The sequence below is a fragment of the Fusarium phalaenopsidis genome, assembly GCF_050370095.1.
Source record: "Fusarium phalaenopsidis strain FUZ10S chromosome Unknown contig_32302, whole genome shotgun sequence".
Lineage (NCBI taxonomy): Eukaryota > Fungi > Ascomycota > Sordariomycetes > Hypocreales > Nectriaceae > Fusarium > Fusarium phalaenopsidis.
Genome location: NW_028145405.1, coordinates 1,178,898 through 1,200,692, shown reverse-complemented (window position 1 = coordinate 1,200,692; position 21,795 = coordinate 1,178,898). Strand labels below are relative to the sequence as shown.

The 21,795-nt window shown below is 53.7% G+C and overlaps 3 protein-coding genes across 3 annotated transcripts; all 3 read right to left on the bottom strand.

Moving 5' to 3' along the window:
- Window positions 1-944: 944 nt before the first annotated feature.
- LRP88_07759 (uncharacterized protein) lies at window positions 945-3,745 on the bottom strand (the record flags this gene model as incomplete). Its single annotated transcript, XM_083244276.1, has 5 exons — window positions 945-1,032; window positions 1,088-2,010; window positions 2,098-2,279; window positions 2,360-3,521; window positions 3,665-3,745. The coding sequence occupies 5 exons, from the start codon at window positions 3,743-3,745 to the stop codon at window positions 945-947; spliced, it is 2,436 nt and encodes an 811-aa protein (XP_083098770.1).
- A 1,479-nt stretch (window positions 3,746-5,224) lies between these two features.
- On the bottom strand, window positions 5,225-7,664 carry LRP88_07758 (VTC domain-containing protein; the record flags this gene model as incomplete). Its single annotated transcript, XM_083244275.1, has 4 exons — window positions 5,225-5,296; window positions 5,350-5,854; window positions 5,921-6,929; window positions 7,013-7,664. 4 exons carry the CDS (start codon window positions 7,662-7,664, stop codon window positions 5,225-5,227), a joined length of 2,238 nt encoding a protein of 745 aa, XP_083098769.1.
- Window positions 7,665-12,240: 4,576 nt separating this feature from the next.
- LRP88_07757 (glutamate synthase (NADH)) lies at window positions 12,241-20,761 on the bottom strand (the record flags this gene model as incomplete). Its single annotated transcript, XM_083244274.1, has 4 exons — window positions 12,241-12,376; window positions 12,436-15,067; window positions 15,162-20,492; window positions 20,542-20,761. 4 exons carry the CDS (start codon window positions 20,759-20,761, stop codon window positions 12,241-12,243), a joined length of 8,319 nt encoding a protein of 2,772 aa, XP_083098768.1.
- Between the last annotated feature and the right edge of the window lie 1,034 nt (window positions 20,762-21,795).

Genomic DNA, 21,795 nt, shown 5'->3' with positions numbered 1-21,795 from the left:
TCCCCCTGCCTTATCCCGCGCGCACCGCAGCGGGTACAGGAAAAAAAAAAAAAAACCATTCTTGTTCAGATGACCTCGCAAAAAATATGACCTGAGCCGGGATTGTCTGTTCCTATTAGACAAAAACCCGGCTGCGTTCCCCGTCCTGCTTCTCTCTCTGCCGAGCCGGTCGGCTATTATCCGACTTGCCTAGAGGCTCGGGTTAGCTCTCTTCTCCGTCCTCTTAAGTATGCACTTGCTATCTCTCCGTCCATCTCCAGAGGGGTTGATTTAACATCATGCAGCTCAGGCCCCCTCCGGGTATCTCTGGCCGGGGTGCTGCATCCAGGCAATGGAACGGTCCCAGAGGCTCGGGCTTCCAGATCCGGACTATCCGTAGGCTCTGGCCACTGAGCAATTGCGCTGACAGAGCCAATTGGCCAATAGCAAGCTGCATGCCGCTCACCGAGAATGCTCACCTGCTGGACCTGCCCGGTGCGGTGAATAACTCAGTCAGGTCATGATTCAACCCATAACACCTGAGAGCTATGGACCTTCACGGCGAATGACCTACTCCCGCTACAGGCAACCTCATTATAGCAACTATTCTTTTGAGTTGTGAAACTATCCACTAACTTTCGGGGCCCAGCTGAACCTTGTTCCTTGTCCAAGGTCGGCCGATCCTTCACCGAGCCCGAGCGTGGCCTCTGAAACCCTCAATCAATATACAAGCATTCATACAACGGCCCCCTCACCGCCAGATGAGCCCTACTCTTATCCCTTGATTCACAAATCAAACCCTTTCCTTTAAACTCCGCCCACCCTCGACAGATTTCCCATTATTTGTCCCTCTCGGTCTTGGAGACTCAAGATTCGCTCCTCGCACCCGTTCCCGCATCGCCAGCCAGTCTCGCAACGCAACGCTGGTGGGAAAAAGCGAACAGTACATAACTTCATAACAGTCATTAATCATCATTGGGGTATTCCTGTCCTTCTACTAGGATCACCACTGTAAGCGTAGCCGCGTACGCTTCTCGGATGGCACACGCCATGCTGCACGTCTGTCAGCTCAAGTCATGATAGCTTCATAGCTCAGTATCCAACTCACCATGTCTTTTGAACATCCGCTACGATCGCGCTGAGGCCCCAATGCGAGCACCAAGCTCGAGCGAGGACCTCATTGTCGCGCACCCCGAACGCTTCAACCACGAGCACCTTCTCGTCGTCGTCTTCTTCCTCGTTGGCACCATGGTCGAATAGGTGACCCTGAAGACGGTTATGACCAAAGCTATGGCTGAACATATCCCGGTACGGTCCCTGCATCATGCCTGGACCGGGGCTCGATCGCACACTATGCGACGGTGGTCCCCCGTAAAGGCCTCCCCAGTCCCGTACCCCAACTATTGAGTCAACACGGATGGCCGTATATATGTAGTCGAAAAAGAGCGGATGTGGTCCCTCGGAGCACGGCCATGCTGCCACGAAAGATACGTCATACATGAGCCGCAACGGCCATGATACCCCATCGATAGCGAACTGCACCGTCGCATCAAACAGTCGTGAGCCTGAACTTGCGGGGGATGCACCGTCGGGCCGATCCGCAGCTTTGAGGCTCAGCAGTTCTATCCGCACCGTGTCAACAGCATCATCAGGGCCACCTTTCGGCGCTACCGGCTGATATTCGTCCACGGGATAGACCTCAGCCGGCGGACCCAGCGGGTCGGATCGCTCCCCCATCGACTCCACGTCCTTGTCACTCATCCGTTGCTTGGGTTTTCTACTGCGGATACGTGCAATCTGAGATGGAGCTAGATCTGTCGTCGTCCGCGCGGGACCGACCCACCCAGCGACCCCGTGGCAAGTAGGCGCCAGAACCTTGCCTACAATGCAAGTAGCGGACCAGTATGTGTAGCTGTTTCGATACTGGAAACCGCACTGAGGGTGCATGTGTGAAAGGAGGGCCAGCTCATTGGTGGCATTGTCAGGGTCGAGATCAAGGAGTGTGTTCATGATAAGAAAGGGGAACGTTTGCTATTCCTCAAGTCAGCCTTCACGCATCAAACAAGCCAACAACTACCGCTGCTTATAAGTTTCAGGGACATGGACGGTAAAACTCACCCCAGGCAGTACGAGACCGCTGAAAAAGGCAAAGGCATCGGAGCTGACTTCATCCAAAGACATCTCCGAGTCTTTTTGTTTCATATTATCAAGGGTCTCATCCAGGTTCGGCCACCTCATCATCTGGGCAAAGCGCCTCAGCATCCTGATCTGGCGCTTCTTTAATTTGTAACGGAGAAGGACTGCAACCAGTGTCAGAAAAGTCCAAGTCTTGGAGTATATCATGCTCCGTAGCATGTCGCTACCAACACGGGCTACTTACTATCTTCAGGGGTCTTGCCAAAGTCGTCAACACGCACAAAATTCTGCCACCGACGAGCCAGTGCCAGATTCCACTGGATCGTAGGAGGGATCTGAGAGGTTAGCTTCTCTTTTGCCCAGTCACCATGTTGTTGCGACTGAATGCGCAGTTCCAGCTCGAGACTGAGAAGAAGCTGATGGAAGAACTTCTGGTATTGTTCGCGGTTCTCTTCGCCCCTGTCAAAGATGAAGCGGGTCGCGACTTGGTTGCGCGGATTGCTAAAGTCGATCCATTCTGGACGCGACAAGACAAGGATGAGATCGGTGATTTGCTTGTCGAGGGTCCGATGGGGACTAAAGATCTTGTCGGGGTCCCTCAGAATGCGTTTGTAAAGGTTGCGATACAGCATAGCCTCGTTATCATCCTCGAGGCCATAGCGCAGCTCCTGTAATCGGTCGAAGATGCTCTCAAGATCCATTGGCCGGGGCACGACGCCGGAGTCGCGGAGCATGATAGCAGGAGGCAAGACGCTCGACATGGAGGCCCATTCGTTGAGCGTAATAGTGCCCGGCAAGTGACCAAAGAAGAATGAGTAGCTAGGCTGCTCGAGTGTTTCCCATGGATAAGTGGCATGGCCGTGACCAAGCAGTCGCAGGGTCATCAGCTGGGTCATCGAGTCGTGAAGGTTGGAGACATCCATATGATCGGTGCCTTTGCCATTAGATCGATTACCACCAGAGGTTGTGTAGAGCGAGAAGAACTCTTCGGGGTGATGGGGGATTGGACGTTTGTGACCCTTGTGGGAGGGAGCGCCGCGGGCGACAAGTTCCAGGGCATGCTGTGGCGGCAACTCGTCGTCAATGGAGATACCTTCGGGAGGCCAGGAGGTGGTAAGAGGTTCACGGGATCGGGCAGTGGTGGTGGTGGTGGTGCGTCCGTTTACACCACGGGGTTTCTTCAAGAAGCCAGTAGACCTCACTTGTCGAGGTTCGGGCTCAGGTTCGGGCCGCGGCCTTCTAGGCCGGCGTCGGACGCGAGATTCGTCATCGGCGGTCGCGGGGCGGCGCTTCTCGTAGCTGAGATCGGGAGCAGAACCAGAGTTTTGAGGAAAGGGTTGAATAGCATCGCCATTGCTAGCACGGCGGGGTCGGTGATATTCCTTGGGCTCGAGGTGTTCCCTGGTCTAGAAACCACGACGTACAGTCAGCAAAGAGACTCTTGAGCGATGAGGTTGTCGAGTTAAGTTTGGCTTGGCATTTCAGAGCTAGAGCTCTGCAGAAGCCGAGGTACGGCGCGCTCGAGAACAATGAAGACGCCACTACGCACCGGTGGTTTGGTGGATTGTCTCCTGCTACTGGCTCTTCGGAAAAGGCTCCAGAGACCCTTCTTTTCGCCTTGGTCCGTCATGATGTCATGAGCAGCGACAGCGCAGCTATAGGGCGACTCGCGAAGCTGGCGAAGAGGATGGGGTTATCGAGAAAAGCCCATGAGGAGGGAGGATGATGTCGCGAAAAGAGGTGTTGGTCGCAGGTCGTGCGGTTCGCGACGCCCGATGGCGCGCGGGACTGGGTTCAGGTAGAAAGGGAAATCGGAAACCCAGGGTACGGTACGTAGCTCGCCGAGTTAGCTCAGTTAGCAGCAGACGGACTCGACGTTGCACATGATCTCCCCGCTCCTGTGAAGTCTTGGTTGTTTCTCTGAGAAGAAGCGATAAGAGAGAGAGAGCTAGGGAATTGCTCGTGAAAGCGGGAAGAGAAGGGGAGATGAAAATGCGCAGCCCAGAATTGCCCACACCCAGCGCACGCAGGCCTCAAAATGGACGGCCAGGGCAGGGGAAGCCGCGTTTTTTTGTGGCGCGACTTGCAGGTCGACAATCGTGGAGGCGAGGCTGTCGTCCAAGCAGCGGGAAGCTCTCTGGAGACCGATGTGACAGGGATATGAGACGGAGGGGGAGGAGACCCAGTTGGAGTTGTTGTCACCTCACAGCAACACCGTAGTAGACACGCCTCAAGATGAAAGTTTAAAAGACCACGAAGTCACACTCGAAAAAGACAGATGAGAAGAAAAAGTGTAAAGTTGCGAAAGAGGCTTTTCTTCCGTCCGGGATAATTGAAGGGATGGGATGGGATGGGGGGCCAGGGAAAAAAGAGAGACAGGGCAGGTACGGTACGGACGGGGACGCGCAGCACATATGCACGTAGAGGCCCTTCGTGCCTGCCTCATCATCCTTGCCTCGCCTTGCCGCCGGAGGCCTATTGTTCCTCAACGCCGAGGCACCCCGGGCAAGACATTTTGCCGTATTGAAACCAAAAGAAGATTCATTGTTCAATTGCAATAATTACTCCGCGAACAAGTTCAAGCTGTATCATCTACATTCTCCTACACATCTCCATGAATCATTGCATATAGAGGTACATGCAAGTTCATAAATGTGGAGAGCAAGAGCTGCAATCAACAAGCCCATGCCTGCATGGCGCGCTTCAGGGGTTCTATCAAAGATGGATGCTTCGGCTTGATCATCCTACGCTATATTTGGATGGGGACAGCCTTGGCTCATGATTGGGACTTGCCCGATTCCAGGCAGTCTTGCAAATGTGACCATAGATGCAGGTCCCCTGCTCAACAACGGCGAGAGCACTGCTCACATCATGGACATGATGGCTCCTATCGATGACAACTAGAGTCATATTTAGGTACTCAAACTCAACACAAGACCAATCACAACTGGTGAAAACATATGAGTCTAGCAGTAAAATGGCCGATGCCTCCCTCTCCAACATCTTCAAACCGGTCAAAACGAAACACCAAAAGAATGCATCATCCAACGCCCATCCTATCCGATGCTTACAGAACCAAAACTACACTCTCCGTCTCTTTCATGCTCGCCTACCTCAAGTCTTCCGACAGGGGCTCACTTCCGTCCTGACCATCATTCATTCGTCCAAAAGCTGCCCGATACTGTTGACTGATGTTAGCACTTGATAGACCCTTGCCGTACCAGCAATACGTACCTGGAAGAAAAAGTTCAGGATCAGGGCAGCCATCAGCGAGACGCTAATGATCATGGGTCCAATCATATTATCAAAGTCCTTGCCACTCCGTTCCAAGATCATGGTTCGGCGCACCCTAAGCATGCCGTAGCCCCAAGCTCCTGCAAAGACGGCGATCAGAACATAGACAAGGCCCATGATAGAGGCAACCGTATCCTTGCCGGCTGCTGTGTACAGTCCAACGGCCAGGCCGCCCTGAAGGATGCAGATGTGCTGCCACTTGAGGAACGTTCGCTCGTTGGCGAGCCAAACCTTGGGTTCGACCTTGAGCTCGCCAGCGTTCTTGATCCACTCAGTTGGCGCCACCACGCCCTCGGGAAGGGCTTGTTGCGATGCTCGCTTCGCTCTGGAGTACTTGGACAGCGAAAAGCCCGGGATCACCGAAGAGAGAGTTCCATAAGACCTCTCCTGCTGCTCCTCCTGCTGTCGCGAGCTGCTCTCCCCATTCTCCTCCCCGTTGGCGACCCTAGATGATCGGTCGTTGAGGGCTTGAGCGATCGAGTCCTTGGACATGCGATCTGCCAGATATGACTTGCTCACCGGGGAGCTCTGTGTAGGCTTATACGATCCCGACTTTGCGCCCGCGCCAATCAAGCTGCCCACCGCCATTACGTCCTCGTGTCGTTGGGCACGACGCTGCTCCTCTTCCTCAAATGACTTCTGAGGATCCTTTCGAATATCTCCCTCAAGGTCACTAAGCCAGAAAGGCAAGTTGTTGACATAGTCTTCAAATAGAACTGCCACGCCATGCACAAACTTGGAGAAGCGCGGCGTGGGGTGGACCAAGTGAGAAGACATCAAATCCTCAACCCAGGATGGGCGCTTCCGGAGGCCGTCCTCCTTCAACTTGATTTCCAGAAGAGCATAGGGGAACCGGTTGACCTCACTCTGGTTCATCTTCTTGAAGGGATAGGTCATCTCACTATCGTCAATGTCCAGGCGGTGCCACTCGTTGGGGTCACGGCAAGGGCGGTCGCGATCGAGAGTGTCCTCGCGGATAAAGGCAACATCAGTGTCAATGGCAATGCGGATGCGGTCATCGGCAGGCTTTTGGAACGCGGTTCGCACGTAGTTGGCCCGCAGAACAGGACTCAGACCCTTCTCCTTGACAAAGTTCTGGATGGCATTCACAGTCTTCTTGTAGGCGTCCACCTGCTCGGGTGTGAAACTCTGCCTCTTCATCTTCTGGATCGCCTTGTCCATCTTGTAGTCGCCGTCCACAAACGACTTGACATACTTGTCTTTGATGGAGAACTTGAGCTCCTTGCTGCCCTTGTCATCCACAGTCTTCTCCTCGACAAAGATCTCCGGGCGGGTGGTCAGCTGTCCATACCAGCGAAGGCGCAGGGAAGTAGCCTCGGCTTGGCGGTTGACCTTTTCGCCATAGAGATCAAATTGCCTGTTGTCAAAGTAAAGCGAAGTGATAGACGGCGAGTCGCTACCATCAAGTTCCTTGGCAGACTTCTCGCTGTAAACAAGGGCAGGAAGATGTCGAAGAATGACCGTCTTGACCTCGAGAAGGTTGTCGGGATGGACCCAGACTGCCGAGACATGTTAGTACTTTGTTGTGTTTCACGACACGGTACGACTGCCAAGCAACGTCCCGTCTTCGGAAGGAACCTACACTTGTGAGCGGTGTAACGCTCGCCATTGTGAGTCTCGCCTTGGGACTCGAGGTCCAGAGGAGGGAGCTGGTCTCCGCCCTCCTCGAGCTGTTGCCTGATGGCAAAGTACATGATGGACAGCTTGTTGAGGAGGGGCGAGTAGCCGGTCTCCGAGTTGAAGGGGCGCTGGGCGAGGCTCAGCTGCATCATGGGCCGGACCTTGTAGCGATCACCCCGCTTTCGATCGTGCTTCTTGATGATCTTGAGGAAGCCCGTGTAGTTGATGTTGCTGTACTTCTTGAGCTCGCGGACCTCGTTAGTAATGTCGTCGAGCTCCGACTCAAGAGCACGCAAGCGGGAGGCCGAGATCTCGCCCTTGGGGATGGTTCCATCATCCTCGGTAGACTCAACGGGAGCAAGCTCCTTGAGCTTCTCAAAGGCGGAATCGACGCGCTCCTTGAGGGCGTTGAAGCGCTGCTCCTGGAACTCGGCCACCTTCTCGAGCTGCTTGTTGAAGATCTCCTCGCAGAAGCGAGTCTCGTCGTCCTCGGTCCACGGGCGGTCGTCGTCGGCGACGTCCTCACGCAGCAAGCTCTTGAGCTTTGCGTAGTCGATGTACTTGTCCTTCCATGGCGCGTAGATGGACTCGCGCAGGGTGCGACCGAAGCGCATTGTGGGCGAGGAGGGGCAGGTCGTCCACGGTCTAGGAAGCAACTACACTTATCAAGGCAGGCAGGCCGGCCGGACGGCGGAGAATGGACGGCCGGGTAGGGCGATTATCACGTCGGGATCGGAGGATCGGAGCGAGACAATCAATGGATGGCAGGCGCAGGTAACACGGGATCCGGGAGATGGGTCGGGTCACAGGATCATGACACAACGATGATGTCGTTCTGCAGGAGTGTCGAGTCGAAGAAGGCGCGACGAGATGATGGAGATGAGAGAAGGATGGACGAGAGGGCAGAAAGAGAAAAATTGATGGATTCCCAAGGGAGTAGTAGAGTCGTGATCCACGGTCCCACGTTGTCGCGAGACAGGGAAAATGAACGAGCAAGAGCAATGCACCCACTCGAGCAAGTTCAGGTTGTTTAGGTAGGCACGATGGAAGGAAAAAAGGCCGACCGACGTGAAACCAAGCATTGACAGACGACGCAACAATGGAGCCCACCCACTGCCACCGCGCCCACCACCTGCAGCAGGTACCCAAAGTGTCACCGGGGCTTGCTCAGTAGCTCCCTTTCAACAGCTCTAGCAGCTCGGCCCAGCCACTTGCATTAGCCAATTCATTCATCTCGAGCTCAGCGGCTCCTCGGTGTCTCGCAGCGGACAGCCCGCTGCAAACTTAGCTGAGCTCCCTGGGTCGGGCTAGTCCTCAGAGGGAAGTGCGGGTCCCGGTGTCGCTTGCTGGTGCCGCTGCTTCTTCCCTCCCCGATTGCCCTATCAGATCCCCCGACTTATACACGTGCGGCACCTCAAAGGCGCCAATGGGTTAGTGACGCAACGGGTAGGCATGCATTCACCCCGATTCCAGGTACCTGACCCATGCTTTCATTCTTCCTGCTCCGTGCATTCTGGTGCTGTGGTTGACGCACGTGAAGGAGAGGGGAGGGAATAGCTTCATTTGAAGATTTTGGAAATCCAGTTGCTAGTCTACATCGGTGACCCCCTCGGTTCGCAAAATCATCGCAGTTCTTGACCTCTCGGGCATCAAAATGTCACTCGTGTCGAGAGAAACTTGGCTTCTGCTAGAGCCCACGGACTAGACCTAAAGGGACGATAGCCCATCTCCCAAGCAACGCAATTGCGACGTCCATCTCAAGGGCACGTGAGCGGCTCAAGACGTCAATATTGACCCTGTCTGAGAAGGAAAATGGTCTCTTGATGGCAGCATTCCTGCCTCCTTAGACCACGAGACCCCTATTCCTTGTCGCCAGACTGAGCTCGAAATATCAAGGGCACACACGACATGTCTTGTCGAGGCCACCTTCGTCTAGGATTTTTCAAAGCGAGAACCCAATGCACCTCACGATCCCTTCTCGGCGCTTCTTGAGACGAACATCTGCCACCGAGAGCGACTACGTACCTAAACGATTGCCGAGTACCGTTGCTTTAGCGTCAACACGGCTAGCCTCAGTGTGGTGTGCCCCGTATTGAACCGTGTACCGTGTTTCCGAGTGACAAACCATTGACGAGTTGGTTTTCTGAAGGAATCCAGTGCGACAATTCATCAGCTTTGACTGACACAGGGCAACGGTTCCCACAGTCCTCAGTAGTTGATCAAGGGAGAGGGACCAAACACAACCCGCAATGACCAATTTAAGGAGCAGGTGGCAATAGTCTCTGTTTAGAAGTACAAAGTCGCTATCCTCAGTCTCAGCCGTCTTAGCGAACAAACCTGAATATGCGAATTCGCCAGGATGAAGAGCCTGGAGCAACCAATGGCTGAGGCGGCTGAATGTGACAATTGATACTCTCAAGGTAGCCACGGAAGATTCGCAAATCCCGGTTCTGCCCATGACTTGCTAGGACATGGTTGCCTCGCACTTTCATCCCAGGCTCGTGGTTCCGGTTGGTAATGACTGTCTGGGCGCGTCAGGTTCAGGATGGTAATAGACAACAGGTTCAGCAAGCTCCCAACCAGCCTTCTACGGCCGTAGATAGTTCACTCTGTAGAGTAATTGAAGGCTCAAAATATTCGGAGGGCCGGAACTGGCGTGCCAGATCTTCGACCTGCCTGTCCTCGGTTGCTAAGCTGCCCCTGGAAGAGGGCACGACGGGGCCCCAGTTTACCTTGCCACAGCGGAGACTGAGCCCATTCAACATTGCATCAATGAGGTATTTTGGATGTGGATGGTTCCGGTCTTTGATTCTGATGCAAGGAGGTGCTTGGTGGACAAGAAAGCCGTGTAGCTTTGAAGTGTGTATCGACATCGACGTGTCGATCTGAGATGTAGCCGTATCCCGGATGATGAGCTCTTCCAAGTTGACATTCTGATTCCAACCAATTCATATAGAATCACGAGATATTTCAATAGTTTGATGGCAGCATCATCTTCCCTCGGACACTCCCTACGGATAGCAGGCAAATCGCCGGTACGTTCTCATCGACCCTCCCCTTGAGCTACTGAACCAACCCATGAAGATGCACGTAGTAATGTAACAGAATCAATCGAGAGCCTTGTGATTTGAAAACTCTGCAGGGCCATTCGTATTATCCTAGGTTCAAATTGGGTAGTCCCCCAACTCTGAGACAGTTGTCTTTGATCCATGCAGGAACACAATTGGCTGCATAGAGCCCCCTTGGCCGAGAAGAACCTGCAGGCAATGCCCCATTTTGATATTTCAGATAGGCCAGCTCGTGGTAAAAGCTGGGTCCTATCCATCTCGAGACCTGAGGCAAAATCAGTTGCAGCATTCCAGACCCAGTCTACCCCGAGTCTGCCAGCCTCGAATTGGCGGACGAAGTCGAACCCGAGCGTCACTAACGGCAGACTACATAGAAATGGGAACAAGCAGCTTTATCCTATGTCCTCGTGGTCCTGTTATGTAACGCCAGTGGAATCAACTTGGAGTCTCATGGAAATCGGAATCTCATGAGTATCACGAGGTCATAGTGACCTTTGAGTATCTTCCGGTATGTACAGCACCCCAGCAATGTTTCTATTTTCAGTCCTGATATATTCAATGTCCGCTTAAAGGACCTCTTTTGGCACACGTCGTTGATCGCGATGCTGTCTGGTGAGAAAGTGAACGCTGCAAAGGCTGATGGACAGGGCCCGGACATAGTACCAAGCCCAAAAAGAAAAAGAAGCCAGTCCCTCCATGAAGTCAATCTATAGCTCTTCTAGGCAAATAGGTCAGCGCCCCCATTGACGAAGGTTTCCTAAACCATCCCTCTCCACATGGTTTTGAAGAGTGTTCACCAAATTGTCGATTAGACATGCTACCCAGAAATCCAAAGAACTCATGTCTGAGGGAGAAACCGTTCTCAAAAAACAATTACGGAAAGACCCATCACCTCTGAATATGGCGCCGGTCCAGATACTGCGTCAGTATGGACAAGTGTAGTGGGTGTGTCGATAAAGGGGCTTTTTCAAGTTGTAAGTACCTTCCAGAGATCACTATGTAGGACACAAGATACCCCTTAAAAATGATTATATACTATGTCGTCCCGTCAACTCGGAATTTGTCTTGTGTTGATCAGCTAGGAAATCTTCAAACGATGTTTATAGTTTCTAGCTCACGAGTTAAGGGGGGGCGACAATGGCCAAGTACAGGGAGCCAAATCTTGTCAATGAAATGCCCAAAGGCGACAAGGAGGGCGCCACTGAAAGGGTTTTGTCCCAGAAATCAAGACGGCTTTGCTGGCAAACAACCCAGTATGGATCATAACGGAGTAAGCTTCACCCTGCCTATCGACTGACTCGGTGGTGTTTGTGGCGGGGTGGTAATCGAGGGCCCCCTTGGGAGCTACTAGATAAGAATGTGCGGCAGATAAACTATCACAAAGTTCTGAAGATAAAATTAATAGCGACACGTCCATGTCGACAAGAGCGCTGCTTATGCTCTCTCCTCGTCATGCTTCCAGTGGCAAGTGTTGAGGTAGTACGGGATGGAACCCGTGCTGGATTCTCGATACTCTAAGATAACGGGCATATCGGTCGGGCTGGATGACTTGACATACTCCATTCTACAATTGCAACATTATCAAACATGATCGAAAGATTGGCATGAGAGGTTCTAATACCACCATTGACCAAGGATACGGTATGCGCGGTGACGCTGGAGTGGCTGGTCGGCACTACAACGACCCCTGGATGAGGAATGTCGACATGACATCACCAAGTAAGATAAAGAGATGGGTATAAAGGCGAGGTAATGCTTAGGGATAGGATTTACGTAGTGTCATCTAAATGCCCAGATAAATCTGGTCAAAGTTAGGGTAATGTTTAGGTAAGGGCATAAGCTCTAGATGATCGAACCAATGCCACTACCTATGTGGCCGGCCAACTTCACTTAAGAGATAATTCAAGACAAGTAGGTAATCCAAATCATAATTTTATATATCCAGCCTAACGCGCAATTCTACAAATTGGTATAGAAAAACAACAAAGTCGCAGTTCCCCGTTAACCCAAGCCTACATGAGCTCCAATTGTCCCACAATCAGGGTATATCGCTGAACCATTTGCTCCCATGCCCACAAAAAACACGAGAGAAAGACCATCTCGGAATGATGGCGTCATCTATCTAAGCCTCGACCTGGATCTGGGTGAAGATCTCCTGCGCGGTGCGCTTGGTGATACCACCGGTAACTGGCAGGTTGGTGTACTGCTCGAGGTACAGATCAACCTCACGAGCAGCCTGGCGACCTTCGTTGATACCCCTGATGAAACAGTTAGCTTTTGGTTCACACTAAAGAACAGATGTTAAGTGGTAACTTACCAGACAATCAGAGACTGGCCACGGCGGGCGTCACCGGCAGCAAAGACACCCTCAATGTTGGTGCAGTACTTGCCAGGAGGCGTCTTGACGTTCTTGCGAGCGTCCTTCTCAATGTCGTCACCGAGAACGCGAGCCTCGGGGCCAAGGAAACCCATAGCAAGCAGGACAAGGTCAGCATTGAAGTACTGCTGAGAACCGTCGACCTTCTTCATGTCCCATCCACCGCTGGGAGACTTGGTCCACTCCACCCGAACGGTGACGATGCCCTTGACCTTGCCGGAACCATCGCCCATGAACTCCTCAGACATAATGCAATACTCACGGGGATCCTTGCCAGTGTGCTGGCGGACCTCGGTGTGACCGTAGTCCACACGGTAGATACGAGGCCACTGGGGCCAGGGGTTGTCGTTGGCACGCTCAGGCGGGGGCTGGGGCAGCAGCTCGAAGTTGGTGACCGACTTGGCACCGTGGCGGAGAGAGGTTCCGATACAATCGTTACCAGTGTCACCACCACCAATGACAATAACGTGCTTGTCCTTGGCAGAGATGTAGGTGTTGTCGGCAAGCTCGGAGTCGAGGAGAGACTTGGTGTTCTTGTGCAGGAACTCCATAGCGTAGTGGATGCCGTCGAGCTCACGGCCCTTGATAGGCAGATCACGAGCAACAGTGGCACCGGTAGCAATGATGACAGCGTTGTGGCTAGCCCGAAGGTCGTTGAGAGAGGGATGACCCTCTTCACCAACAGCAACACCAGTCTTGAAGATGATGCCCTCAGAAGCCATGAAGTCGGTTCGGCGCTTAACGATACGCTTGTCAAGCTTCATGTTGGGGATACCGTACATGAGCAGACCTCCCAGACGGTCAGCACGCTCGTAGACAGTGACGAGGTGACCAGCCCGGTTGAGCTGATCAGCAGCGGCCAGACCGGCGGGGCCAGAGCCAATGATGGCAACAGTCTTGCCAGTGCGGACCTCGGGGGGTTGGGGAATCATCCAGCCCATCTCGAAACCTCGGTCAATGATGGCGCACTCGATCGACTTGATGCCGACAGGGTCCTCGTTGATACCCAGGACGCAAGCACCCTCGCAAGGAGCAGGGCACACACGGCCAGTGAACTCGGGGAAGTTGTTGGTCATCAGCAGACGGTTAAGAGCATCCTTCCATTGCCCTTGGAAGACCAATTCATTCCACTTGGGGATAATGTTGGAGATGGGGCAACCAGTTTCGGACTGACAGAAAGGAACACCGCAGTCCATGCATCGAGCTGACTGATACTTGAGCTCATCCTGGTCCAGACGAGAGCTGAGCTCAGCCCAGTCCTTGAGACGGGAGGTCACAGGTCTATACTTCTCAGCGCGGCGCTTGTACTTCATGAAACCCTTAGTCTTGTCGAGCACAAGGGCGCGCTTCTTCTCGGCGGCGTTGTCGCCAACAGCCTCTTCGAGATCCTGGAGCTTGGCGGCCTTGTCTGCCTTCTTGGTGTGAACACCCGAGACGACGGGCAGGTTGTACTCAGCACGCTTGGCCTCTGCCGCCTTGGCAGCCTCCTCCTCGAGAACACGCTTGTAGTCGACGGGAAGGACCTTGATGAAGCGAGGCAGAGCACGGTTGAAGTCAACCAGGATGCGAGCCGCACGCTCGGATCCAGTGTAGTGGTGGTGGTCCTCAATGAGACCGCGAACGAAAGCAATCTCAGTGGCGTCCTCGATGGGGCCAGCCTCAACCATCTCATCGTTGAGCTTGGACATGAAGTCGCCGTGAACATCCAAGATGTAGGCGATACCACCAGACATACCAGCCGCAAAGTTGCGACCAGTAGATCCAAGAATGACGACGCGGCCACCAGTCATGTACTCACAGCCGTGGTCACCGACACCCTCAACAACTGCAGTAGCACCTGAGTTTCGGACGGCGAATCGCTCAGCTGCAACACCGCGGAAGAAGCAAGTACCAGTGGTAGCACCATACAAGCAAGTGTTTCCAATAAGGATATTCTCCTCAGCCTTGAAGACGGCAGAGCGAGGAGGGTAGATGATCAGGCGACCACCCGACAGACCCTTGCCGACGTAGTCGTTGGCATCACCCTCCAGCTCAAGTGTTACACCAGGGGCAAGGAAAGCACCGAAGGACTGACCGGCAGAACCCTTGATATTAACATGGACAGTGTCCAGAGGCAGACCAGCTTCTCCGTAACGCTTGGAGATGTGGTAGGAGAGGGAGGTACCCATCGCTCGGTCAGTGTTGACAATATCACACTCGATTCTTGAGGGCAGACCCTTGTCGAGGGTCAACTCGGCCTCAGAAATCAGCTTGTTGTCAAGTCGGACATAAAGCTTGTGGTCCTGCTTTCGGACGTTGAAGGTGGCGACACCAGGTCGGAGCTTGTGGGCTGGGGTCAGGAGGAGAGACAGGTCAATGTTGGCCGTCTTGTTGGTTCGCAGGTCATCGCGCATCTTGAGGACTTCGACGTGGCCAACCATCTCGTTGATAGTGCGGAAACCAAGCTGAGCCATGATGGCTCGGAGCTCGTTGGCGACATAGTAGAAGAAGTTGATGACATGCTCAGGGGTACCCTTGAACTTCTTGCGCAACTCGGGATCCTGGGTAGCAATACCAACAGGGCAAGTGTTCACTAGCATTCTAATTAGTACTTATAACGACTTATAGCGGCACCAGAAAAGCCGAATAAAGCTTTTGAAGCCTTCATAATCAGCAGAATGACTTACAATGACAATTGTGAGTAATCAGGCGGTTCTCGAGCTGAAATAGCCCTCCAGAAACCTGAATACCGCGGTATTCACCCTCAGGGATATCCGTGATAGTAAAAGGCCGAGCATCATGAGTGTAGAAGGCCTTTTTCAAGTCCATCCGCTTGCGAGGGATCAGCAGATGATGCTGAAAGTCCTGGGATCCCTTCCCTAAGTAGATCACATATTGGAAGCTCGGCCCATACTTGTTTTGCCACTTAGTGAGTGGCACCCCAAAGTCAACACCGGTCACTGAAATCCCGCAACTCATAGCCAGAGTGCGTGCATCTTCCACGATCTTCTTGTGTCCTTCAGTATGCTGGATGAATCTGTAGGTATTGTGAGACTTGACATAGCAACCATCAGAATCAATGAGGCCAGCAATGACTGCAAGACGGGCCTCCTTGCTGGCTTGAAGATAGCAGCTGGGAATACCCTTGCTCTTGTTGTTGAGAAGTCCAAGGGTTCGCAATCCATCTCGAATGGGACTCCATGGTTGGCCTTCGCCCTCAGCGTCTGAGGTAATTGACCAGCGAAAGACATCGACGCAAGCTGTATACTCAGAGTTACGCAGATTGTCGCTAGCCTTCTGCGTTCGATACTCTCTAAGTTTCAAAGGCCGAGTACCAGCTGGTCTAGAGTTATTGAGGCGATCAACATAGTTGGATAACCAAACTCGAGTCTCAAGGTCACTACCATAAATGATAGGGGCATCTGCTGCGCCATCACCAAGCCAGAGTCCGAGATAGTATGGGTCAAGAGGTAGAGAAGCATCTCTTGCGTCTTGAGCATCAGGAGCCGAGGTGAAAGCCAAGGGGGCACGATACAGCTTCAGATGCATACGCTTTGCCTCCTTGTTGCAATAGTTTTCAAAGGTTTCAACACTAACGTTGAACTCCTCACCATCGCGAACAACATATGGATCAACCATATGGGCATGTTGAGTAAGAAGCAATGAATGAACAAGCTGGGCTTGCTCCTCTGAGCTGAACTGACGGAAGATCTTGCGAATACCACCACAGGAGCAAGGCCTGCGCTCAATAGATGTTTTGACCCGGGCAAAACGCTGGATAGCTTCTTCAGATAGGGAAATAGCTGAAGAATCCATGAAAGTGGATGATCCTGACTCAGTAGCATGGGATGGCTGTCTGGACATGGCGCTGGACCGCTGAGATGAGTGCTGGGAAGGATGCTGCGAATTCTGAGATGCCGCTTGAGAGTGCTGGGACTGAGATTGCACCTGGGAGCCTGGCAAACTTAGTGAAGCACTGGCTCGATAGGTGCTTCCAACAGTGGTGCTTGCCAGGGTTGCATCGCGAAGTTCCACGAAGTCAGGTCCAAGGTCAATGACCGGAGCATCATCATAGTCGGGGGCATCATCAAAAATGTAGGGGGGGTTCTCCAGGTACAAGTCCAATGCGCCATGAATAGCCTCACGAACAAGATCTGGATTGTTCTCAAGTTCTTTGTTGGCCATTCGAGATAGAACATCGTTGATCTTGTTCGAATAGCGGTCATCGGCTCCTTGGTGATAGTGTCGTGTCAAAATGGTATCAATGTAGCCATGAGCTGTAGCTTGATCGGGGCATTCATCCTCATGTGTATCCATCAAGTCTCGATAGATAGTATCAACAAGGTCATCAAGGCGAAGCCTATCTCCTTGTCGTTCAATATGGCGCCTATCACAGCGAGTGAACCAAGTGACACTATCCCTGCTAAGCGAAGGCTTGGTTGCAAAGGTTCTGAGCGGGAGGATATGGTCAGGGGTGCATTTGAAAGAAACCTTCTTCCGCGAATCAAACTCCTGATAGTGTATCTCCTTCAAGGGGCCTTGCTGAATAGGGGCAGCACCAATGCATAGGACTGGATGATCGTTGGGGTCATATAGGGTGTCGCCTATGTTGATCTCGGAGATAGGCTTGGGGCCTTTAGAAGTCCTAACAAGGGTGCTAACTTCCAGGCACTTGCGCATGAAGACACATCCCATGGCGATGAGAGGAGCGGTGGCGAAGCCCCATTCCTCGGCACCAAGCAGGCAGGCCAGGGCGACATCGCGACCAGTCTTGAGCTGACCATCAGTCTGCACAACGACACGACCACGGAGATCGTTGAGGACCAGAGTCTGGTGAGTCTCAGCCAGACCCAGCTCCCAGGGCAGACCGGCGTACTTGATACCAGTCCATCGGGAAGCACCAGTACCACCGTCGTGGCCAGAGATCAGGATGTGATCAGCCTTGGCCTTGGCGACACCAGAGGCGACGATACCAACACCAACCTCAGAAACAAGCTTGACGGAAACTCGGGATCGAGGGCTGGAGCACTTCAGATCGTAGATCAGCTGCTTCAGATCCTCGATGGAGTAAATGTCGTGGTGAGGAGGAGGCGAAATAAGACCGACACCAGGAGTCGAGTGACGAGTGCGAGCAATCGACTTAGAGACCTTGTGGCCAGGAAGCTCACCACCCTCACCGGGCTTGGCACCCTGAGCCATCTTGATTTGAAGCTCGTCAGAGTCAGCCAGGTAGGCGGAGGTGACACCGAAACGACCAGAGGCGACCTGCTTGATGGCAGAGCGCATGGTATCACCATTGGGAAGACGCTGAGATCGCTCAGGATCCTCGCCACCCTCACCAGTGTTGGACTTGCCGCCAAGTCGGTTCATGGCGACAGCGAGGGTAGAGTGAGACTCCATGGAGATGGAACCATAAGACATGGCACCAGTGCAGAAGCGGCGGACAATGTCGGTCCAGGGTTCAACCTGGTCAATGGGGACGGGGGTGCAGTCCTCAAACTTGAAGTCGAGGAGACCTCGGAGAGTACAGTTCTTGATCTGCTCATACTCGGAGCGGGAGTAAGCCTCGTAGGACTTGTCGTTCTTGGTTCGAACGGCGTCCTGGATGTTGGCAATCGAGGTAGGGTCGTTGACGTGAGGCTCACCGCCATCACGCCAGTGGTACTCGCCGGACTCGGGAAGGCCAGTAGGTCCAACGGTGGATCGCGAGGGGAAACCACGCTCGTGGAATCGGAAGGCGTCTTCAGCAATGAGCTCGAAGGTCAGGCCCTGGATACGGGAAGCAGTTCCCTTGAAGCATCGCTCGACAACGGACTCGTCAAGACCGAGGGCCTCGAAGATCTGAGCACCCTTGTAAGAAGCAAGAGTTGAGATACCCATCTTGCTCATAACCTTAAGGATACCGCCGTCGCACGAGTGCTTGTAGTTTCGGATAAGAGCATCATCGCTCAGCTTCTTCTTGATAAGACCCTCACGGTTCAACTTGAGGATGCACTCCATAGCAAGGTAAGGGTTGATGGCGTCCGCACCATAACCGAGGAGAACACACATGTGGTGGACTTCACGAGCCTCGGCGGTCTCAACAACCAGGGCAGCCATGGATCGCCACTTGTTGCTGACCAGGTGGTGGTGGACCATGGCAGAAGCCAGAACAGCAGAGACGGGAATGCGGTCAGGGGAAGTGTTACGGTCAGAGAGAACAATGACACGGTCCCGAGCCTCGATGGCAGCAGTAGCCTCTTCGCAGATCTTGTCGAGGTGGCTGATGTAGCCCTGGACACCCTGGTTCTTGGGGAATGTCAGGTCAATAGTCTTGACAGTCCAGTCAGAGTAGGTGGAGGACATGTTGTTGATGGCATTGAACTCCGGGATGGAGAGGATGGGGCTGGGAAGCAGCAGACGGCCGCACTGGGAGGGGTCCATCTCCAGCAGGTTACCCTGAGGGCCAACATAGCACTCCAGAGACATGACAATGGACTCTCGGATGGGGTCAATGGGAGGGTTGGTGACCTGGGCAAAGAGCTGTCGGAAGTAGTCATAGAGCAGACGAGGAGCCTGGGTCAGGCAAGCCAGAGGGGCATCGTTACCCATGGAACCAAGGGCTTCCTTCTCATCGGCGGCCATGGGGGCAAGCAGCAAGCTAACCTGCTCGTGAGTATATCCAAAGGAGAGCAGAAGGGGATCAGCCTGGAGAGTCTTGTCGTCCAACTTGGGCGCAAGGTCCATGGCCTGCTCCATGGTCTCGAGGACCTTGGGCATGGTAATCAATTCCCTATCAAGCCACGCTCGGAAGTCGTGTCTGCTAGCAACAGCCTCCTTCAACTCCTTGTCGTCAATGATACGGCCAGCCTGAGTATCAACCAGCAACATGCGACCAGGCTGGAGACGGCCCTTCTGGATGACAGTCTCAGGCTCGACGGGGATGGTACCGACTTCGGAAGCGCAGATGATACGGTCGTCGTCCATGACGTAGAAACGGCAAGGTCGAAGACCATTTCGGTCCAGGTTAGCACCACAGTATCGACCATCAGCAAAGGTGAACAGAGCGGGACCATCCCAAGGCTCCATCTGGCAGGCAGCCCATTCGTAGAATGCGGCCTTCTTGGGGTCCATGTGCTGGTTGCCCTGCCAAGCCTCGGGGACCATGAGCATGACAGCCTCGGGAAGAGAGAGAACTCCGTTGATGGTCAGAAGCTCAAGAACGTTGTCAAAGGCAGCAGAGTCAGAGCCGCCATCCTCGACGACGGGGTACATCTGCTCAAGCTCCTCCTTGAAGATATCAGACTGCATGACACCCTCACGGGCGCGCATCCAGTTCTTGTTACCTCGCAGAGTGTTGATTTCACCATTGTGGGCAGCCCATCGCAGAGGCTGAGCACGGTCCCAAGATGGGAAGGTGTTTGTGGAGAAACGAGAGTGCACCAGGGCGAAGTGCGCCTCGTAGTCGGCGTTGACGAGATCGTGGTAGTAAGAGTAGACCTGTACAGGAGCAAGCTGACCCTTGTAAACAATGTTCTTGTTGGAAAGGGAGCAGATGTAGAACCAGTTGTGCAGTCCAATGCTCTGAGTAGCACGCTTGCGGAGGATGTACAGCTGTCGCTCGAAGAGGCGATCGTCGAACTGCTCAGGATCAGTCATCTCCGGAGCAACGCCAGCACCATAGGCGGAGGCAAGGACGACAAAGGGCTGAGCAATAATGGGCTCGCGAGACTTGGCAGCGGGACCCAGAAGAGTCGAGTCAACGGGGGGCCGTCGCCATCCCAGGACTCGAAGGCCCAACGACTCGGCAACATCTTCCAGCTGCCTCTTGGACTCCTCAAGAGTCTCCTCGTCGGGCTTGAAGAACAGATTTCCCACGGCGTACTGGCCCAGAGGAGGCAGCTTAATGTCCTCCTCCTTCTCAAAGTTCTTGATAAAGAACCGGTGGGGAATGGATGTCATGACACCAGCACCGTCACCATCTCGAGCATCTGAACCCACAGCACCGCGATGGGTCATGTTGCAGAGCAGGTTTCGGGCTGCAAGAGGTCAGTCTTGTTGCAACTACACTTGGGACGAAAAACTCACCATCGCTGACAATCTTGTGGCTAGGCTTGCCCTTGATGTGGCAAGCAAAGCCGACACCACAGGCATCCTTCTCGAGAGAAGGGTCATAGAGACCCTGCTTCACCGGCAAGGCACCAGCCCACGAGTCATTGTTATCAGTCTGATACTCATAGGGGATGTATGGTTGTTGCTCGGATTCGATATGGATCTGTCGGTCGTCGAATTCCTCGTTAAAGCCCATGCTAGGCGAGGGTGTCGACCGGGTCTAGGTGGGGTTGGTGGGGGTGTTTGGTGGGGTGGAGGATCGCGGGGTTCCTCAGTGGAAGAGCAGCAGTAGCAACTCTAGCGGAGATCTAAGCATTTGGAATTAGCATGGGTAAGGGGACAGGATGAATACGACAGGTAGAATGGATTGTGCAGCGAGATCCAGTGGTCGGGCAATAAAAATCCAAGGTTATTCCTCCAGGCTGCCAATCCCCACAAACTGTGCCGAGGTTGGTGCGAGATGGATCCTTCATTGATTCCCATTCCGGCTTCGGGAGTGGCGCTGATAAGGGTATCTTGCGATAAACTCAATCCGTCAACCACACAAGATGCGGCCGTGTTGCCCCGCTAAACAGCACCGGTGGCTCCCACCACACTGACTCTGTGCCGCACCATGAGTCGCCGGTGAGCTGATTCCATTGCGGACATTGCTCCCGACAACGGATCACGGCAACTGTCCACTCCAAGACAAGACGATGCAGTGCCAGAGGAGGTTCACGCAGCCGCATCAGCCAAGCTTTCACAGCTATCTTGTTTGGGCCATCGACCCACAGAGTGGCCAAGTCGGTGGTCTCCCGGGCGGGCCCCCTTGCCCCGGTGTGCAGAGTGGGATGTTGCAGGGCGGCACAGCCAATAATAGCCCTCGCAATGCCAACAATGCATGCGGCTAAGACAAGGGGCCCCTAGGAGGCGCCTGGGGAGGACGTCACCTCGGCGATGCCACCACTGGCTGAACATGGGAACAAGCGCCACGCCAGTCAGAGAAGCCGCGAAACCGGAGAGATGGTTGCTGCATTGGCTCCGCTACAAGAGTCGTTGTTTTCTATCGGTTGAGAAGGTGGCATGTGATTTCGGGACTGTCGCCAGTTCAGGTCGTGTCGTTTTCTCCTGGCAGCGATGGCCCGCTTGTCGATTCTCCTTGAATTCAGGTCGGAGGCACGGGTCATGTCGTCCATAGTCGTAGGAAAGAAGGCGGGGTATCCAGACAAGGTGCTGAAGCAATGGGGGATG